At 35.6% G+C, this 19,442-nt stretch overlaps 1 protein-coding gene across 1 annotated transcript; it reads right to left on the reverse strand.

The window, feature by feature from the left end:
- Nucleotides 1–499: 499 nt before the first annotated feature.
- LOC136043860 (trafficking protein particle complex subunit 3-like) lies at nucleotides 500–17,606 on the reverse strand. The gene is made up of 4 exons (XM_065728810.1): nucleotides 17,471–17,606; nucleotides 10,773–10,967; nucleotides 5,729–5,911; nucleotides 500–725 (listed from the first exon to the last, which is right to left on the reverse strand). Exons 1-4 carry the CDS (start codon nucleotides 17,510–17,512, stop codon nucleotides 606–608), a joined length of 540 nt encoding a protein of 179 aa, XP_065584882.1. The 5' UTR covers nucleotides 17,513–17,606; the 3' UTR covers nucleotides 500–605.
- Between the last annotated feature and the right edge of the window lie 1,836 nt (nucleotides 17,607–19,442).

Raw genomic sequence — 19,442 nt, forward strand, 5'->3', positions numbered from 1 at the left:
CCTTTGTTAACAAGGGCAACCCTAACTAAGTGGATGGCACGCTGGAGTCGTACCAATGTCATTCTGTACGAGGGTTAGAATCCTCAGCAGCTAAGAAACATGGGAAATCCATAGAGAGATGGATAAACTTTGGTGTTGATTGGCGAAAGGGAGGTTCAAGATTTCTAGTCTAGAGATATTTTCTTAAACATTAGGCTAAAAACAAAAAAGATTACAAAAAACAATCATCAAATTTAGGTTAAATCAAAAATATATATGGTTTTCCGACCTTAAATCTCAATATTTCTTCCCTGCAAAGAAGGTAGAAATCATCCAACACTGAAAATTAAACTAAAAATTAAAAATTGTGCAGCTTAAGAAAGTTATTCATTTTTAGGATTAGTTTATGTGTCTGGTTCGATTTTAAAAAGAAGAAGAAGCAGAAAACCGTTTTAACTCTCTTTGTTTTCAATCCAATTATTTCTCCTTTTTTATTTGACGGACAATTTATATTCTCAACTTTCTTAATAGTGTCCTTTTTATTTTATTTAAAAACCAAAAACAATAGAAACAAATAAATTAAATCGAATAGGCAATGCACTATTCATCAATGGAATCAACGCAAATCAATCCTCGCCCGCAGGAATGGCATCTTCGATTCTCTTCAGAAACTTGACCCGGATTTCATTTACCGAATCACCCCTCAGTTGATCCTGCACAAACCAACAAGAAACCTCGATTTGAACCTATGAAAATTCAGGCTTATTAGCAAAAACTAAACAAAGAACAGTGCAACAAATAATAGTAGTTTTATCAGGTCGGTCACATAGGCCCGGATTTCCTTTTATCCGTCATGGTATTAGCCATAACAAGTCGTTAAGCGACGTGCAACTTTTTGGACAAGGAAATTTCGGACAATTTCTTAATAGGTAGAATTCCAAAATAATATTTCACCTTAATTTTTAAAAATGGCGCGACACCCTTTGATCTTGGGTACAATATTTGACTGGGTATAACATAGGGCATAATATATAGAGAAATAATAGGTATTTTTTTTTAAAACAAATCAAAACGACATAAAATAGATAACAAAGAAAATACTACAAGTAACGATCAATCTGTCCCCGGAAACCTGATGAGGTTTCCGGTTAAGGTTTCCGGTTGAGGTGAGGTTAATTTAGGGTCTAACTTGAGAATAATCTCAGTTGAACCTTTCTTCAGATTAGCATACAGTATTTGCATGTAGTTTTATTAGAATTGCGCAAAAATGATGTGATCATTAAACCAGATATTGTTTTAGTTCAAGAATCATGTTTATAAAAAATTAAAAGTATTTCTGTACTACCAAATAACCCTTTTTACTCTAAATTCCATTTTAAAAAAAAAATCTTATAGAGCCGCAATTTTTGTTGCAAGTATTCTGAAAGTGTGTATACAAAATGATCCTTATCTTAGCCTTAGATCCATGACATGTGTCGTCAGAGGCACCCAGGGCATCCACGAGACTTTACCAATCTTTTCTGAATTGGGCAGCTGCTTATATGTCTTCCCAAAGGGGTTGAAGAGAAGCATGGATACTGCGCATATCAGACATGTATGTTCGTCGCAAAGTGTTCCGAGGTCTTCCCCGTCTTCGACTTCCGTGTGGGAATCCAATGTAAAGTGACTTTTGGGATCTGAGTATCCTGCATTCGGAGAACATGGCCTAAGTATCTTCACCTCCAAGCTCTAATGATATCAGTCACCAGGGGCTGGTTGGCAAGTTTGCAGAATTTTTCACTTGTAATTCTGTCTGACCAATGAATTTTTTAAAATTTTCAGAGACAATGGTTCTCGAATGCAAGGATTCTCTTCTCCTGCTGTTGGTTCAAACTCCAGGTTTCGACTACGTAAAGGAGGCCGGGATGACGCTGCTGTTGAACAGATGTACTTAAGCTGGGTCGAGTAATCTTTTGACTTCCATACGTGCTTGAGCCCATTGAAGGCGGCGTTCGCCTGATCTATTCTGGTCATCCACGACCTGTTTAATTTCCTCATTTTTACATCTGATATGAAGTGGGGAATCAGCAGTCACCATTGTTTTGGTTTTGCTCGAATTTATTCTTAGGCCAAGTTGGCCTGCTTTTTCGCTGACCCTGTTTAGAAGCTCGTGCAGACGTTGCTAGCATGACTGTAGCATTGTAATGTCTTCTGCAAAGTCGGGGTCACCAACTGTCACTTTGGCAGAAATTTTGATACCATCGGTCACGGAGTTGCGGAGAATGGAGTCGAAGACTATCACGAAAGATAACGGCGACAGTACACAGCCTTGTTTGCCACCAGATAGAATTCGAAAGTATCAGGTTTGGCCTTCGAGTTTCTTGATGCAGAACATGCTGTCAATACAAAGAGCTATGATAATTGCGATTACTTTACTCGGGATCCTGTAATAAAGAAGGATATCCCACAAACTTGCCCGATCTACAAAGTCGAAGGCCTTTTGAAAATGTACAAAATTCATTTAAAGCTTTGAGCGCCATTCCCGACTTTCTTCACTGAGGACTCGCAAAGTAAATATAAGTCGGGGGTCAAGAACGTTTCGGGTGGAATCCGTATTGTTCATCCCTTAGAAGCATTTTGAGCTCATTTTGGATCCTCTTCAGAATGTCATGACTCAGTAGTTTACCGGGGAACGAAAGCAAGCTTATTCCTCACCAGTTTCCTGAGACAGTGGCATCATCCTTTTTGAACAGACCTATCAGTATGCTGCACTTCCAATCAACTGGTACCTTTTCCTTTTCCCATATTGTAGCAAAGAAGGCGGTCCAGGATGTTATTAGTGCTACAACTGAGACCTTTATCATCTTTGCTGATATACGATTTTCTATTGGGGATTTACCATTCTTCAGATATACAAAATACTTCAGATAATACAAAATAATACTTCAAAACAAATAGGTGTGCAGTAGTTTCTACCAATAGTTGGAACAAGAATCCCTCATTACGTCTATATCTGATGGAGCGAGTCAGGAACACGTCTACATTAACATTAGGCGGTGATTTTAATGTCATAATTCTAATTTAGCATAGTAAATTAATACATAAAAAGAGGCACTTAGTTGGAATTTTTGGCACGTAAATCCTAAGTTATCTATTAGTGAATTCTTGAATAAATAATATTACTACCAAGTGTTTGGAACTGTAATGTATACAATTAGAAGTATTCTTTATGTCAGGACTAAGTATTATAATTGACTCAAATATGAATGCATTGTAGCATTAACTTGCAGTATTAATTGATTACCAATATTTCATTAACATTAAATATTTTATATTCCAATATTGATTTATTACTTCATCACCAGTTAAAAAAAAGTTCGGAAGAATAGGAAGATAAGTCTGCAAACCAAGATTAGAGTATTGGAAGTTACATTGATGACAGTGGTCAAATATGGCTCTGAAGCATGGACGCTCCGAAAAGCGGATGAAAACTTACTAGATGTTTTCCAGAGAAATGGCCTACGGATTGTTCTGGGTACCCTGCTGACTGACCGTATTTCAAACAGTAGGCTGTACGAAAAATGTGGTTCAATCCCGTTTTCTAGGGCTATAATGAAAGAAAGGTTGAGATGGCTAGGCCACGTTCTATGGATGAAGGATGACAGATTACCAAAGATTGTTCTTTTTGGCCATCCGTCTGGAGCTAAACGGAAAGCAGGTCGTCCTCGTCTGGGGTGGGAGGATGTCATAAATAAAGGTTTAAAGGAAATGGGAACTTCCTGGGAGGGTTTAAAGAGGGAGGCCTTGAGTAGATTAGGTTGGAGAAGGAGCGTGCGTAGCTGTGTTGACCTCAGGCGGCTTGGTGCTGCGGTGAGTTATTAGCAGTAGTAGTGATAGTACTTCATCACCATCAATTTCACTGATTCTTCATTTCAAGAGTGAGTTGTTAAAGTAACTGAAATCCAAATTGATTATTTATTAGCATGGGCATAGGAGGGGGGGTGGCAGCTGCCTCCCTAGAACTTCAAATTGACACGAGATATCGCTGAAAAAGCAGTTGAAAAAAGGTAGATGGCTAAAAAAGCAGTTAATAAAAGGTAGATGGCTAAAAAAGCAGGTGATAAAAGGTAGATGGTTGAAAAAGCTTGAAATGAACAGTTGGAATGACAGAATAAATGTCAAACAAGAAGCAATTGTCCATAATATCTTGGAAAGATTTATTTCTAATTCAAGAAGATTAATGCTGAAGCTTATTGATGACTTATGATTTTTGGTGATTACTTATTAATGAAGATTTCATAGATATGAAGAGAACTTGCTGACAATGTAAGGTTTTGTTAACTGGCAATATAATTTCAGCTCCCCTCCCCACCCTTCATCAGAGAATCAGTTGCCCCTGCCCTAGAGAAGAAGCTACGTACACCCATGTTTATTAGTTATCTATAGTCCTAATGAAAACAGCTATTAGCACCAACATTACACGTCCTTAATGTCAGGAGTTGTACCCGATTTTAACTTGCTAAGTATTAAATTGGAAGGTTGTTTCACACTATGCTGCAGAACCTTTCATACTAGCGCAAATTAAGACTTTACGTTATGCTACGCAACCTTACGGAGCATTTTTTTTTCTTGGTTTTTAATTTAGGCAATGCCAAGTAGATTACAGATTTACATGGAATCCACGTTACGCAACCTTATGGAAAAGTAGTACAGCACCAAGAAAATGGGATTTTTGGATTAATACTTAATAAATTTTGAAAATAAATTAATAAAGTTTTCCTAAAAAGCCTCTCATGTTCGATCACAGATTAAATCCCCATCCCCAATGCGCATTTTACATTCTTGAATAGTTTATTTATGATGATTGTGATGATTCTAGACGATGGCTATGATGGTATTATGGATTTTTCACGTTACCTTAGTGTGAAAGGACTTATTTCAATGCGAAAAGATATGCTTAAAGTAACATAACTTAGTCACCTAGCATAGAAAATGGCCTACGTAGTGTGAAAGCTATAATAGTTCAAGCCTGATATTTAGATTTTAGCCTATACCTAGATACTTTTTGGGTCACTCGCGATGATGGCTTACAGGCCGTCAATTTGCCACCCTCTTGAAGATGTTATAAATACTAGAATAATACTAGCATTTACAGTCAATAAAAAGATCATAAATGCTCCTTGAAATGGTGGTAATATAAAAAAATACAAAATGCTACTCCTAAAGAAAAATTCTGCAAATAATACACTAATGACTCACAGTCATGGTCGATAGACACAATCATGGCTTACTCAGCATGCCATCTAGCATAGAGCATGATAGAGTGCGCAAACATCCATAAAGCGCTGTTTCTCTGTGTTACTTTATAGCCCACAAATAATAAAAAATGAATTTGACAAAGAATTTACTGACAAGAATTCCATCTAACCAATCCCTTTGAAACAAAACCGAAAAATCAATGGCCTGAAATAGCACCTTTTCTGTTCTAAACCCCGTTCCTCCCGCAAAAGGTTGTGCTGAGAACAGAAGTACAAAAGAACTTATATTTCATACCCTTGCTCTAGTTGTCATAAATGCTACAATAATGCTGATAGTGAAAGTTAATAAAAGTGATCTTATACACAATTTCTGATAACTCTTTAATGGCTCAACAGATAATCTTCAATCTTATCACAGTCTTGACTAATGAACAAAAACTTTCACATCTCTGCTGTAGGTATCATAAACGGAATAATAACCATACGAAATCAGTACAAGCAGTAATACGTACCATTTCTAGTGCTCCTCTAATGACTCCACAAATAATAGCTGAGTATTTCAAACTAGTTAATGAATCTGGCAGTTCCACAAACTCTGATAAAGGATTCTGATCCATTATCAAGGAGAATTCATCACCGGAAGGACTCCAATTGACTACATTTGGTGCAAAGCCCAAATACATTCTGAATCCAGCCTACCGACAAGAAAGATAGTTAATAACTACATAAAAAAATCAAAAATAATTATTTTTGCAATAAAAAAAAATTGCATTTAATTTTGGTTAAGTCTCTAATCTTAGATTTAATCTTTGGTTTGGTTAAGTTTGATTTTGTGTTCTATGACTATTGCCTATTTTCAAAAGCACCAGTTAATATTAGAATTTGAGACCTAGCATACAAACAATATTCAATACTCTGGGCATAATCTCTGCTACATTCAGGGATCATCACTTACAGCAGTCCGTCATGTTTAGCATCATAATAATCATCAGAATAATACAGACTAAAAATGCCATAGTTTCAACCAAATTAAAAACTATGGAAATGCACTAGGAATATGTGTGTAAGTAGTCTTGTAATCACAAGTAGTATGTACCAGCGTTAATAATTATCACTTTCCAGACAAAATTTCTTTAATATGTTAAAGAGTAGTAGAGCCCAGTAAAGTAATATCTCATGAATCAGCTCATAGACCAATTTCTAGAAATCACAGCATATTTACTGAATTCAGCCTTCTTGCTCAGGTCTCCCAGTACCTGGCTAGGCAACAATGGTGACTCCCCACAACGACCTCTGGAGATCAAAAATCATCAAGGGAAAAACTGCACAGTGCATTATCTTTCCCAAGACATTGTTCAAGCTTTGTTTTTTGTTGTCCATGCAAGTCCGTATAGCATTGCTTTTTGTTGTCCAGGGAGAGAACAAGTACCATATACCATCAGTAAAAGTATTATACACGATTCAGCTAATAAAAAAGGATATCTTGGACAACTTCTTGGCTACAGAATGCCAGGTAATTATGTCAAATTAATAAGTGAGCTCTTTGGCAATAATAAACGTAATGGTAAAGGAATATAGACAAAACAGGGGTTGGCAAAACAGGGTTGGATATTCAAGGCTTTATTCAGGGGAGGGGTCAGGAGGTTTTAACCCCCACCCAAATATTTGTCAGACTCGTAAAAACGTAATAAAAATACATAATAACGCATTTTTGATGCCTTTTTAAAGTTTCTCTGTACCCTCCCCCCTAAAACTAATCCTGGATACAGCTCCGTGGACCATTCGCCTTGTATTGGGATTATTCTTGTGGAGTTCGCATTTGAAAAATCACAGAAGGTCAGAGGATTGGACTTATGTTCTGTAAACAATCTTTGGTTAGTTGGATTTATTATAGAAAAGTTGCTCATATTGAACAACTTAAAAAAAAAATCCATTCCAATTTCTTAAAATAATTCTAAAAAAAGACAAAAAATTTTAGAGTAAGGAAGAAACTTTTAAACCTAGGAAGGTAAAAGCAACTAGATTGTTGAGAGCATTTAGCGGTTTTTTATGTGGACCTTTGCCAGATTTTCTATGGTTTTCAATTATTCTGTGACAGGTTTGTTCCAATTTATATATTTAGTGTTAAGCAACAAGCAATTGGCTTTACACAACTATTCTTTTATAACAGGCTATACAACATGCCTAATTCACGCTTTCCAGCAAAAAAAAGAGCTAATAGCTCATATGGCACTTGTGACGAGGTCGGAAGAGCCAAGAGCTCATATGGTATGAGCTCTAGCAAAATTCTAAGAATCAATAGATTGCTTTAAAAGGAAAATCAGAGGCTTAATGCCGGTCGGAATTCAATATAAGAGCTCTGAGTCACGAGGTCCTTCTAAATATCAAAACTCATTAAGATCCGATCACCCACTCGTAAGTTAAAAACACCACAATTTTTCTAGTTTTTTCTCTCCCTTCAGCACCCCTGATGGTCGAATCGGGGAGAACGACTTTATCCAGTCAATTTGTGCAGCTCCCTGACACGCCTACCAATTTTCATCGTCCTAGCACGTCCAGAAGCACCAAACTCGCCAAAGCACTGAACCCCACCACCTAACTCCACCAAAGAGAGCGGATCCAGTCCGGTTACGCCAATCACGTATCTACAACATTTATAAGCGTTTTCCAAGATTTCCAGTTTCCCGCTCCAACTCCCCCAATGTCAAAAGATCTGGTCGGTATTTGAAATAAGAGCTTTGAGACATGAGTTCCTTCAAAATATCAAATTTCATTAAGATACGGTCACCCGTTTTTAAGTTAAAAATACCTCAATTTTCCTGCAACCAGATCCCTCAAAGAGAAAGGATCCGTACCAATTATGTCAATCTCGTATCTATAACTTGTGCTTATTCTTCCCATCAAGTTTCATCCCGATCTCTCCACTCTAAGGGTTTTCCAAGATTTCCGGTTTCCAAGATTTCTGTTTCCCCCTCCAGCCCTCTATGCCCCCGGATCCGATTCAAATCTAAAATGGAACATCTGAGACATAAGAGTCTTCTATATATCAAGTTTCATTAAGATCCGATCACCCATTCATAAGATACCTCGATTTTCATGTTTTCCAGGAATTCCAGTTTCCCCCTTCAACTCCCCCCAATGTCAGGGGATCTGGTCGGAATTTAAAATAAGAGCTCTAAAGGAAAAGATCCTTCTAAATATCAAATTTCATTAAGACTGATCACCCTTTCGTAATACCTCATTTTTTCTAATTTTGCCATATTACTCCCCCCCCCCCAACTCCATCAAAGAGAGCATATCCGTTCCGGTTATTTCTGTCACCTATCTTGGACTTGTACTTATTCTTTCCACCAAGTTTTATCCTGATCTCTCCGCTTTAAGCGTTTTCCAAGATTTCCGCCCCCCCCCCCTAATGAAACTGGATCCGGTCAGGATTTAAAATAAGAGATCTGAGTTTCGAGGTTCTTCAAAATACGAAATTTCATTAAGATACGATCACTTTTTCGTAAGTCACAAATACCTCATTTTTTCTAATTTTTTAGAATTAAACCTCCCCCCAACCCCCCCCCCCCCCACCCAAAGTGAGCAGATCCCTTCCGATTATTCAATCCCGTATTTAGAACTTGTGCTTATTTTTACCACCAAGTTTCATTCCGGTCCCTCCACTCTAAGCGTTTTCCAAGATTTTAGTTTCCGCCAACCCCCCCACCCAACTTGCCCTTCACCGGATCCGGTCAAAATTTAAAATAAGAGCTCTGAGACACCCTATCCTTCTAAACATCAAATTTCTTTATGATCCAATCACTCCTTCGTAAGCTAAAAATACCTCATTTTTTTAATTTTTCAGGATTAGCCCTCCTCCCTCAACTCTCCCAAAGAGAGCAGATCCTTTCCGGTTATTTCAATCACGTATCTAGAACTTATGATTATTTTTACCACCAAGTTTCATCCCGATCCCTCCACTCTAAGCGTTTTCCAAGATTTTAGCCCCTCCCCCCAACTCCTCCCAATGTCACTGGATCTGGTCGGGATTTACAATAAGAGCTCTGAGACACGATATCCTTCCAAAAATCAAATTTCATTAAGATCCGATCACTCCTTCGTAAGTTAAAAATACCTCATTTTTCTAATTTTTCAGAATTAACCCTCCCCCCAACTCCCCCAAAGAGAGCGAATCCGTTCCGGTTATGTAAATCACGTATCTAGGACTTATGCTTATTTTCACCACCAAGTTTCATCCCAATCCCTCAACTCTAAGCGTTTTCCGAGATTTTAGGTTCCCCCCTCAATTCCCCCCAATGTCACCGGATCCAGTCTGGATTTAAATTAAGAGCTCAGAGACACGATATTCTTCCAAACTTCAGATTTCACTAAAATCCGATCACTCCTTTGTAAGTTAAAAATACCTCATTTTTTCGAATTTTCAGAATTAAACCCCTCCATCCAGCTCCCTCAAACAGAGTGGATCCGTTCCAGTTAGGTCAATCACGTATCTAGGGGCTTCTGCTTATTTTTTTCCACCAAGTTTCATCCCGATCCCTCCATTCTAAGCGTTTTCCTAGATTTTAGGTCCCCCCCCCAACTCCCCCCAATGTCACCGGATCTGGTTGGGATGTAAAATAAGAGCTCCGAGACACGATATAATTCCAAAAACTAATTTCATTAAGATCCCATCAGCCATTGGCAAGTTAAAATACTTCATTTTTTCTATTTTTTCCAAATTTACCGACCCCCCAACAGACCCCCCCCCCCAGATGGTCAAATCGCGAAAACGACTATTTCTAATTTAATCTGGTCCGGTTCCTGGTACGCCTGCCAAATTTCATCGTCCTAGCTTACCTGGAAGTGCTTAAAGTGGCAAAACCAGGACAGACAGACAGACAGACCGACAGAATTTGCAATTGCTATATGTCACCTGGTTAATACCAAGTCCCATAAAAACAACATCAATAGAAATACAATAAACAATCAGAAAGAATGAGTACAAGGCAGGTAAGAGAATTGTGGATGCAAATAAAGATGAGAATTATGCATGATATTTATCTGTAAAAGAAATACAAGCAAAATGTTGAAATAATTTACAGTTCTAAATGCTAATCTGATCACGACTATGCAATTAGCAAGTCCAAATGAAATACATATAACTTGGAGTCAAAATCAAGTTTCTATGGATACACCAATTGTACTATAGGCTAGTTTCAGGAATAATGAGATGTCAAATACTACTCTTTTTGAACAAAATATTTTGGGTGATTTGAACCCAAAGCAGTTTGAGCTGTTTCTTCAAAGAGTAGTTGAGATTACCTGGACATATGAAACTTATCCCTATTAATTATACATAAGGATCTTATGCCTAGAACACCATTAAAACAAACTGCAATAGTTAAGAAAATGGCTGAGTAACCTAGATTGTGTTTGCTTGAGATTATAAAATATGAAAAAAAAAATATTGAGGATTTCTTGTGAGGTACATAAAACCAAACTTCTAGAGACATTAAGATGGTAGAGGGTGTGCCATAACACTTTACCAAGTATTTAGTGCTATCAAGTATGTACCTGTATTTTTTCAGCCGTTTCTCTAAAGTCATAGCATCTTCCAGTCCCAGTTCGAGAAAGGAAATCTTCAATAAGCCTTACACCCATGTTGTAACCAACTTTGTCTAATTGCTTATTAACATCTTCAACATTTTCATAGTCATTTATCATCTGTACAACCAAGGCCCCATATGATAAACTAAACAGTTCTCCATTCTGGAAATACAAGAAACTATTAATCCAGATGCAAATGTCTCTTGTGCCTACTTGAAAAATATTGGCTCTGGCCCAATCTAAAGCAAAATTAAACACATAGTAAACGTATGAAATTCCCAGAATATACACATAATTCCTGTTTTGTCTTCTTAGCGTGTAACCTTTTGTACCCCTTGAGCAAATTTGGGTTGTGCATATCAATACCATCATAAAACAAAAATGAAAATTAGCATACATGACAAACCAGATTTTTAGTTTTATTTGCACAAATTAGCAAAAACATGAGGACAAAGAGCAGGAGGTAGAATGGGTGGCAATCTTACCAACATATAAGATAGTATCTGCTAGTTTTAATACCGCTCTTTCCTATCATTTGATATGTTTTGTTCTGCTACTTATACAGACCTCTAGATGGCTTTGAAAATTTAACTCCAAGTACTGTTGCCAATTCTAACCAGTTGATGATATTAACTTTAAGTTTTACTTATAAAGTAATAAGATAAAAAGTAGCACAAACAACAAACCAGAATTTTCATTTTTATTTGCATAAGTTAACAAGAATGCTCTAGAAACAGAGGCAAAAGAAAATGTTAGACAAACAAATAGAAAGATATCAATGAAAAGAGTTACTGGTATCAAACAAAAAGATGAACCTGAGAAAGCTCAGTTAAAAGGCGAGGGATATCGATGTTGGAAGGCTTGGAAATCACCCCCTCCCTATATTTTGAAAAATACCTTTTTTTGAATTTCGTTGACAAGTCGAAAAAATGCCCAATATTCATGAGCAAATCATAGAAAAAATGCTAGAAAATCAAATGGCTTTTTGTACCATTAAACTTTATCCAAAAAGAAGATTTTCAAAGAAAACTAAAAAGGCTATTTTAAACTATTGATGAGCAGAAATAGATTCAAGTAATAACCCTAAACTAAAGTGAACAGAAATCACTAACATTTAATAAATGAGGCTCAAAACTAGCAGAAATTATGCTGTCTAATTAAGTAAAACCTAAAATGAATTGAAATTATTGCAAACAGAAATAGGGTCAATGTTCCATAAGCCATCTAAAGACCAAAGAGTCTTTTACCAACGAAGTGTCTTTTGCCACTTTTACCAACATGGGTTTTTAATTTGAGCACTGTCATTTTTATTTGTCACAGCACCAACAACAACAACTAATAAAGATAAAGAATCCCCACAATAACCAGGATTACTGAAAAAACTGGTGAAACCAGACTGCTTGTTTAATAATTGATTATATTAATTCCTGGAAGTCTTAGCAATATCTGATTTATTAATACTATCACATAGAAAATGTCTAAAATTTATTTTATTTTCAGTAAAGCCTGTACAATGTTTTGGACTTAAAAGGATTAATTAAACAAAATTCCATGAAGGAAGTTTCTTAAAGAAAAGTAAAGAGAAGATTGAACTAAAAAGGAGTATGTATTTCACACATAAAACTACCCAAAATGTACAGAAATAACAACAACAAAAAATAACTGAGTCGAACTAAAAACAAGTAGAAAGCATAAAAAAATAGGGATAATGCCCCCTTCCATTCCTTTCAAGAACCTTTTTAAGAAAAAGTGTGTATTTGTAATTTTTTTTATATTTAGAGCAGATACCACCTTAAAATGGCTTCAAACCCTGCAGCTAATTGTAAGCAGGGTCTTGGGTACCCAAAAAGGGCTGAATATTTATTTATCTTTTTAATCCTCAATAGTGCTATTTTCTCAATTTCTATTCACTATAATTTGATATTTTATTGCTCTTGTCCCACTGTTTTTTGTTTTTGTTTTTTTTCACTTACTGAAGCATTGACCCTTTATTCCCATCCCCTCTACTGAGTACTCAGCCAGTCTGCAATGGGTATAGTTATGGAAACAGGGAAAGGTCATTTCAAAGACCCTTTCATAGGGAATGTGATGGCATACAAAAATTAACATCTGAGAGGTTATAATTTACCAAAACAAGAAATTTTGTAAAAAGGGAAAATTATACATTGAAGAGAAAGTAAACTTCTCCCTTTTGCATAAGAAAAAAATTCACTAAAACTAGCACTACTTGTCCATCAAGCCTTTCTACGTCAGACAAAAATAAAACACACAATTTGGTTAGCAACTTTCTAAACAAACCATAGAAATTTGCTATATGAACATACAATATATGGGAGTCAAGTGTATTGTCTTCTTTCAGCCAATCAGACGGCTCTGAGTACTCAGCCATGACAGTCCACCATCAGAATCTCTACCAAAAATGCACAGCCAACATAACCTTGCACCTTAATTTCCCTTTATTGCTATATATTCCTGTGCATCCAATTTCTTTGTCTGAATTTCTATCTTTCACAGGACTGTACATTGATTAAATCAGCTGTTTGGAGTAGTGAACACAAATATACCTATAATAATTAGTAGCATCTTCTGAGATCATATATTTCCTGCAATATAATTTTAATTGATAATCATCCTATTGAATGCTGGGTTATCAATGTTGATTAATGAATGTACTATCTCTAGACATAAAACTGCCTGTTGACCAAAACCATATAATGGTTTTTGGTGCCAAGTCTCAGAAAAACAAAAGAGAGAATTCTGCTGCTTATTGGTGCAGTAACCGCCAAGTAGTCTCATGAAAAAAACCTTTACTTTTTAGGTTCAAATATTAAAAATGTTCTTTTCAATATTTTTCTTAAAGGAATTCAGAGGAAAATGTAGGCTTCTAATATATTTCTGGGGAAAAAATCTAAATAATGAATGTCCTGAATAAAAATCAAAGGAAAGGAATTCAAAGGAAAATGTAGGCTTCTAATATATTTCTGAGGAAAAAAATCTAAATGAATGTCCCCAATAAAAATCAAAGGAAAATGTAGGTTTCTAATATATTTCTTGGGAAAAAATCTAAATAATGAATGTCCCAAATAAAAATCAAAGGAAAGGAATTCAAAGGAAAATGTAGGCTTCTAACATATTTCTGAGGGAAAAAATCTAAATGAATGTCCCCAATAAAAATCAAAGGAAAGGAATTCAAAGGAAAATGTAGGCTTCTAATATATTTCTGAGGAAAAAAATCTAAATGAATGTCCCCAATAAAAATCAAAGGAAAATGTAGGCTTCTAATATATTTCTTGGGAAAAAATCTAAATAATGAATGTCCCAAATAAAAATCAAAGGAAAGGAATTCAAAGGAAAATGTAGGCTTCTAACATATTTCTGAGGGAAAAAATCTAAATGAATGTCCCCAATAAAAATCAAAGGAAAGGAATTCAAAGGAAAATGTAGGCTTCTGATATATTTCTGCAGAAAAATCTAGATAATGAATGTCCCAAATAAAAATCAAAGGAAAGGAATTCAAAGGAAAATGTAGGCTTCTAATATATTTCTGAGGAAAAAAAAAATCTAAATAAATGTCCCCAATAAAAATCAAAGGAAAGGAATTCAAAGAAAAATGTAGGCTTCTAATATATTTCTGAGGAAAAAAATCTAAATGAATGTCCCCAATAAAAATCAAAGGAAAGGAATTCAAAAGAAAATGTAGGCTTCTAATATATTTCTGGGGAAAAATCTAAATAATGAATGTCCCGAATAAAAATCTAAGAACAATTGTCAAATTTGGATATTTGGGGAAGTAAATCATCACTGAATTACTGGGTTGCTAGGTGGGCTTGGCTATAAACTGAGCAATAAAAAAAATAGTAAATGAATTCCAGATAAAAAAAAACAATGGTATCTCTAAGGAAGCTTAATTTATTTTGTTAGACTATGCACAATTTTTTGCTGATTCTTTGCATAAAAATGCTAGAGTCAAAAATGTCAATTTGAAAAAAGAAAATCCTACTCCAGTTACCACTGACCTTTAATGGACTTGGACAATCTTTGCATTATAAAAGTGAACAATTGGATATAGATCTGCAGCTCAAAGGATGCACAAGGAAATATTTTTGCTTTGTTATGATTTACAGAATTTCAAAAAATTGTATAACTATTTCTTAAATTTTGAAATAAAAAGCTTGGTTTGGCTCAAAATCCTGCTAACATCAGAGGTAGGCTATTGTTCTTCTCAAAATTTAGAGCTACAAAAATGACTTAAAAACTTAAATTAAGCTAAAATGGTGTTGCTCAAACTTAAGAAATAGAAGAGCCTAGGAATGCCCTACCAATTAGGGACAATTTTGCTTCCTTAATTAAACCCCAGCTAAAATAATCTTGATTATTTATTCAGTTCTTCTTACAAATATAATAAGTGCTACCATGGCCATTGGATCCTAATTACCTGTAATGTGGTCAGCTATGACCCTTGTGTATATATACTTGTCTTCTATGCAGCCTTATAAAACCTAAAAGTCAGGATTAATTTTGGTGCTTGTGTATTATTCAGAACACACTCAATAAGTGAAGTTACCTAACCTAACCATGTATTTACATGCAAATTGACTTTTTTAAACATGACCTTTTGCTACACTTCCAAAAATGTTCCTTCTCATAAGAGTATAATGTCACATTATGTCCATTGATGCACTGTTTGTTGTGAGCAAAAACCCCTTATCCTGGAAAAATATAATTGCCTCTTTTTCAGTCTTTGGCAAATCCCAAATCTTCATTTCAAAATCTATGTTCAGACACTATCTTCTATCATCTTCTATGCATAGAAAACTAAATTCAGTTTTGTCTTTGTGGCTATGGAACTGGATTTTCTCAGCAAAATTCATGAGTGTCTTCTGAAATGAATTGAATCAACTGAATAATGAACAAGTACCAAATATTTAATCAAAATGTAACTGCACTGTAGTTTGTTTCACAAAAGAACCTAACTTAACTTATTGAGTGTGTTCTCAATAATATACAACTATCTTAATTTTGCTTATAGGAGAGAAATCAGATGAAACTCTCTAAATATATTAATCAATACTGTTGAAATTGTTGAAATTATGTTAATTGTTGAATTAAGGTAAATGCTTGGTTCAAAAATTGTTCAATCAATTTGATTTCAACAGATAATAAATTAAGCAACATATTCTTTTTAAGTCAAGACCAAATAGAAATGTCATCTGAACAGCCTTTAAGCCTTAGAAAATAGAGGAGTAGAGACAAGAGATTGAAAGCACCTTCTTAGGCTAAAATTTAGGCTCCAGATCTATTCCTGAAAATGTAATTCTCCTTACTAAAAGACTTTTAAGGATAGCAAAAAGTTCTTCCTAAAACTTCATTGCCTAGAATACCAGAGCTAGCTCTGAAATCTAATGAGCTCAAAAAGAGAATTTTTGAAAATATGATGGTAAATTTCTAGTTTGATGGTTATGCATAAGGATACATCTTATTTTGATAAAAGTAGCACCCTTAGATCACTTATTTCCTGTGGTTTTAGTTTCAGGGTGGACCAGGAGCAAAGCTAGAAGGGGGGGGGGCTCCTCTCTTCCCAAAGTTCCAGGTATTGGCATGTAGCACTAAAACTTTGGAATTTAGCCTAGGTTTTAGTTTAAATTAGCATATATGTATGTATTTGTCAGCAAAATGGACAATTTTGTTGCCATACTCTTTGTACCCTCTCTAAATTCAAAACTCAAGGTGGATCACTTCTAAGGAGATTCTAAAGCAGTATGATTTGATTGTTTTTTCTGTGCTCTTCTAGATATCATGGTTACTTTTCTGAAAATGCATCAAAAGCTGCCTCCCCCCTTGTCAGTCTCTCACTATGGCCTTAATCTGCTTCTTGGTACTAGTTTTTTTTTTTGTTAGTTTCTTTCAGCTTAGTATGAGACAAGACAAAGTGACAGAAAAGATTGAAAATATATAATTTAGGATGTATATTATATTAGGGGGGTGGGGGGGCTTTTAAAAAGTTCATAATAATGGAAGGAAACATGATTATCTGATTAATAAAATCAGCTGGGAAAGTAGAGTTTCTTTCAAGTAAATTTATTATTTGGTTTATTATTATTATTTGATTTATTTTTAAATTATTATTTATAAGTAATTTTGTTACTTGCAAATAAGTTGTTATTTATAAATTTGTACTTGGAAAGAGCATAGGCCTAAATGGATAAATGGAAGAGCATATTTGTCTGAGAGGACACGGGTTCAAATCCCAGTGTACCCAATTCTTCAGTTTGGGATGGGGGTCAGTGGCGTGACCCTGTAAGCTTAGCCAGAGTCAACCCAGATCTAAATGGGTACCTGGAGAAATCTGGGGTAGGTGAACAGGAAGGGTGTGCAAAAGCAGAGGTTGGCTGGCCCCCAACCCCCCATTGCACTTCCTGGAGATACCAAGAGATACCTTTAAGATACCAAGATGCCTTCATACTGGGATTTTATTAGAGTCTGAGCAATAAACTTGCACGTTAAAGAGGGATGGGGAAGGTATAGTAAAGGACACACTTTTGGGAATGATTAGGATATAGTAGGTATTTTAGAATCTTCAAAAAGTAAATCTCAGAATTCTAGTGTTCTCCTCTATATGATTCAGCCATAAAATGTTACCTCACCTTCCATAGATATTAACTTACCACTTTCTTTGGATCAGTAATTCTTCCACCAGCCTTTGACATGTTGATAAATTTCGAATCCTTTGCTGAAATTAGATATGCTCAGTTTATTGTTGGACTTTTTTCTTCGAACTCCGGTGAAGAACATACTCAAATTAGCCAAATCATTTTCCACAAAATAGTCAGGACAATAGGTCAAAAGGAAAATCCAAGGAAATCAATAGTATATTTTAAGAAAAAAATCTATTTTTAAGAAAGACCCAGGCTGGTAGAAATAGAGATATATGGTATCCTAGCCTAGGTAAACTTGGTGTAGGAAAAGAAAACAGTAATGGCTACAGACTTTGGTAATTGTGTAGGTATAACAACCTAGTTGTAACCAATATAGTGTTCGGCTCTTTGTCCCCGTTGGGGCTATTGTCAGCCTTGTAAGATTGGGTCCTGTGCTTGTTCTACAAAGATGATTCTTGATAGCTGGTTGATGATGCTTTATTAATTTAACCTACCCAGTGGAGCTATTAATTTTTTATCCTTTCCATTATGATATGGGAACAGTGAAAGAATTAACCTAGATTATCTTTGCTACGCAGTCGAAGCATTTATTTTCAAGGGTAGGAATTCAACTTTTATCATCAGCCTTTGATAGCTGGTTTCCACTTGAGTTTAAAGCAATTGTAATTATTAAAGAGTAAAAAAGACAAACCTTGAATAGCATATCACTCTGGTGGAATGGATTCCACCCCGACTTTAAAATAGTTTAGCAAATCTCTTTTGAATGGCACTCACAGACCATTTTCAAGTTGCCCCAGTCCCAAAAATCAATATACAACCCCCAAGACACAGTGAATCTTCCCTCATTCGGAAGTTTTTAGGTTATATCACGAATTCCCTATTTCTGAACAATTATCTATTAGAACAATCTAGCAAGGGCAAAGGCACCAAATGCAAGGCCCTTCGGTAACATAATCTAGTGTTATTTTGGTCTTTAAAGGTTTAAAAACAATTTTCCGAGCCGCATTGTTTAATCTATTCAGTTTCAATTTTCAAGCCATCAATTTTTGAATGGTCGGGTTTGTCACCCATTTTTCCCTAAAGATTATAATATCAAAATTACTGCTTCTTTAGTTCCACGAAATTTTATTTGATGATAAAATTTTGCTTCCAGTTTAACCGTACAACAGCCAGAAGCCCCTCTCCCGCCTTTTATGCCCACATATTACCCCTTACATCAAAATTTTGCTGATTTTGTTGTTGTCATTTTTAATGAGGTTATTGGGACTTTTAATCAGAGTTGGATGAGAGATAAGTGCAAGAAATAATGTATACCTACAAACATAAGAACATTTGCCTTGTTACAGAAACGGAAATAATCAACCCAATTTTTTATTGCTTTAATTTCAGTGAAAATGATCTTGGTAAATTAATGTTTATAAACAGGCCAAAGATTCATTTTCGTCATTCTCATTTCTTAGGTTGACTCAGTTCCTCCAATTCCAGACTGTTGGAGAAACATTAAACACAGGTTAACTAAAAAATTTATAGGGAGATCATATTTGAAAATATTAATAATTTGACTAAAAAGTGTTTAAAAAATCACGTAAGTTCCGGTTTTCAGGGGCAAAGCCGCTTTTAGGGTTAGTGATGCCCGGGGCAAAATTAATTACGGTGCCTCCCTCCAGGCTCAAATATAAAGCAAAAAAGCCAAATGAAAGTGAAAAATTTGGTCAACATGGGCGATTCCCCAGCCGCGGCACCCCTCCACGCCTCAGCGCCCGGGGCAACTGCCCTGGTTGCTCCCCAAGAAACGGCTCCGGGCCCCTAGGGTTCTCTAAAAATGCGTTCATGCTTAGGTATCAGTTTATATGCGAAACGATAGCCTACCCTATATAGATCTAATTATATTCATCTTTGGTAAAAAAAAATGGGCACAAGTCTAGTTTATGTCTCGTTCTAAACTCCAAGCAAATATTTAGTGGTTGGCCTCTTCTGAAGG

The sequence above is a fragment of the Artemia franciscana genome, chromosome 2 (genome assembly GCF_032884065.1).
Source record: "Artemia franciscana chromosome 2, ASM3288406v1, whole genome shotgun sequence".
NCBI lineage: Eukaryota > Metazoa > Arthropoda > Branchiopoda > Anostraca > Artemiidae > Artemia > Artemia franciscana.

Excerpts from the sequence above, each read along its gene's own strand:
- LOC136043860 (XM_065728810.1), bottom strand. The coding sequence starts at position 17,512 with ATGTCAAAGGCTGGTGGAAGAATTACTGATCCAAAGAAAGTG. Across the intron at positions 10,968-17,470 it reads TTACTGATCCAAAGAAAGTG|AATGGAGAACTGTTTAGTTT; the intron begins GTAAGTTAATAT and ends TTGTATTTCCAG. Across the intron at positions 5,912-10,772 it reads AAACGGCTGAAAAAATACAG|GCTGGATTCAGAATGTATTT; the intron begins GTACATACTTGA and ends TCTTGTCGGTAG.